Source organism: Ailuropoda melanoleuca, unplaced genomic scaffold, assembly GCF_002007445.2.
Source record: "Ailuropoda melanoleuca isolate Jingjing unplaced genomic scaffold, ASM200744v2 unplaced-scaffold41358, whole genome shotgun sequence".
NCBI lineage: Eukaryota > Metazoa > Chordata > Mammalia > Carnivora > Ursidae > Ailuropoda > Ailuropoda melanoleuca.
In genome coordinates, this window is record NW_023213124.1 from 1 (window position 1) to 2,436 (window position 2,436).

Here is a 2,436-nt window from a genome sequence, read left to right on the forward strand (position 1 = left end):
GAGGAAGAAAGGCTCTCTTCCTCTCTGGCAGCAGTCCAGCTAATGAGAAGCAACTATACTTTGAACTCCCCGTTCGCTGTGATGGATATTTTTTTTTGTAACAGACTTCCAAACTTCCCCTTTCCTCTGTAAAAGAGCTTTCCTCTCCTATCCTGCAGGCTTGCCTATGGCTCTGCCATAGCTTGCTTGATCTGGACTGCAATTCTCTGCCATTCCCAAATAAATCCATTTTTTGCTGGTGAGATAACTGGCAGCTTTATTTTTACAGTTAATACCCCCCACTTGCAGTCTCCCCCATTATGCACATTTCCCACCAGGGTGGCACATTTGTTACAATCAGTGAACCCACATAATTTACATTCAAGTGTACTCTTGGTGCTGTACATTCTGTGGGTTCTGCTAAATGTATAATCACATGTATCCACTTTGTAGTGTCATACAGAATAGTGTCACTGCCCTAAGATCCTGTGGTCTCTATTCATCCCTCCCCTGACTCTAACCTCTGGCAACTCCTGATCTTTTTGCCGTTTTGTGGAATGTCATATAGTTGGGATCATATGATGTTACGATTGACTTCTTTCACTTAATAACGTCTATTTCAGGTTTCCTCCACATCTTTCAGATCTTGATAGCTCATTACTTTTTCAGCATTGAATAATATTTTCCACTGCCTGAATGTACCAGTTTATTTTTCCATTCATCCGTTGAAGGACATCTTGGTGGCATCCAAGTTTGGACAATTATGAGTCAAGCTGCTATAAACATCCGTGTGAAGTTTTTTTGTGTAGACATAAGTTTTAAACTCATTTGGGTAAATACAAAAAGTGTGATAACTGGATTGTATGGCAAAAGTATATGAAGTTTTGTAAGAAACTTCCAAACTGTCTTTTAAAGTGGCTGTACCATTTTGCATTCCCACCAGCAATGAATGAGAGTTCCTGTGGCTCTGAATCTTCACCAGCATTTGGTGTTGTCAGTGTTCCAGATTTTGGCCATTCTCATAGGTAAATACTAGTCATCTTATTTTTTAAAATTTTGAATCGCAAGTGTGTTTTATATTTATATGTGCAGTTTTATGTCAGTTATCTGATTGATGTTTGTCATCCCCCTGTAGACCGTGGGTTCCGTGAAGGCAGGGACTATCTCTATTTTTGTTCATTTTATCACCTCTATGTAGTACAGTGCCTCAGGCATAGTAGACCTCAATGAATATTTGAACAAATGAGCAACCAGTCTTAGCAGCTCATTTGGAAGGTGAGCTTTTTTTTTTTAAAGATTTTATTTATTTATTTGACAGAGATAGAGACAGCCAGCGAGAGAGGCAACACAAACAGGGGGAGTGGGAGAGGAAGAAGCAGGCTCCCAGCGGAGGAGCCTGATGTGAGGCTCGATCCCAGAACGCCAGGATCATGCCCTGAGCCAAAGGTACACGCTTAACGACTGTGCTACCCAGGCACCCCTGGAAGGTGAGCTTTTACAAAAGGATCTGGCTCTACTGACGATAATGGAGCAGAACTTGACCTACTGAGGCCATTCCTGGGACCCTAGTTCACCTGACGCTGTCAGAACTCTGCAGCATCCACAGCCATGTTCAGAAGCTTCTGGTCATCTGGTGCAGGTGGTGCCTTTTACATAGAATTTAAATTACTCAATCCAATTCATCATCCCTTGGACAAATACCCAACTTTCCCTTTTTGCATCAGCTAAGGAGGAAAGCTGGCTTCTTACTCAAGCACATCTTCAGGGCTTCGTGGATGTCTCTATTTCTCAGGCTGTAGATGATGGGGTTGAACATGGGTGTCAGGATGGTATAAAGCAGAGAGAATCCTTTGCGCAAGAGTTGTGAAGAGTTGGCCGAAGGCACAAGGTACGTGGCAATGAGTGTCCCATAAAACACTGCGACCACAGTGAGGTGGGAGGAGCAGGTGGAGCAGGCCTTTCTCCGGCCTGTGCCAGATGGAATTCTCAGGATAGCCACAAGAATCCAGGAATAGGAGGCAGCAATGAGGAGAAAGGGAACCAGAGTCACTGCAGAAGAGGTGGCGAAGGCGATGGTCTCAGTCAGTGAGGTGTCCGTGCAGGAGAGATGGACCAGAGGGGTGAAGTCGCAGAAGAAGTGATCGATTTCATTGGGTCCACAGAAGGGTAGTGTAGACAGTAGGACCATGGTGATTGCTGTAAGGAGGAAGCTGCAGAGCCAAGAGCTGGCAGCCAGCCTAACACAAAGGGGGCCAGTCATGAGGATGGGATACCGGAGAGGTTGGCAGATGGCCAGGTATCGGTCATAGGACATCACAGTGAGCAGGAGACACTCTGTTGCAGCCAGGGATCCAAAGAAGTAGAACTGGGCCAGGCACCCAGCCACAGAGATAGTCTTCTGTTCAGCTATGATAATCAGCAACATCTTGGGGACAATATTGGAGGTATAGCAAATCT

The 2,436-nt window shown here is 44.9% G+C and overlaps 1 protein-coding gene across 1 annotated transcript; it reads right to left on the reverse strand.

Moving 5' to 3' along the window:
* Positions 1-1,699: 1,699 nt before the first annotated feature.
* LOC117799041 (olfactory receptor 11A1-like) lies at positions 1,700-2,428 on the reverse strand (the record flags this gene model as incomplete). Its single annotated transcript, XM_034651499.1, has 1 exon — positions 1,700-2,428. A coding segment is annotated over one exon (729 nt), but the record flags the coding sequence as incomplete, so codon positions are not given.
* Between the last annotated feature and the right edge of the window lie 8 nt (positions 2,429-2,436).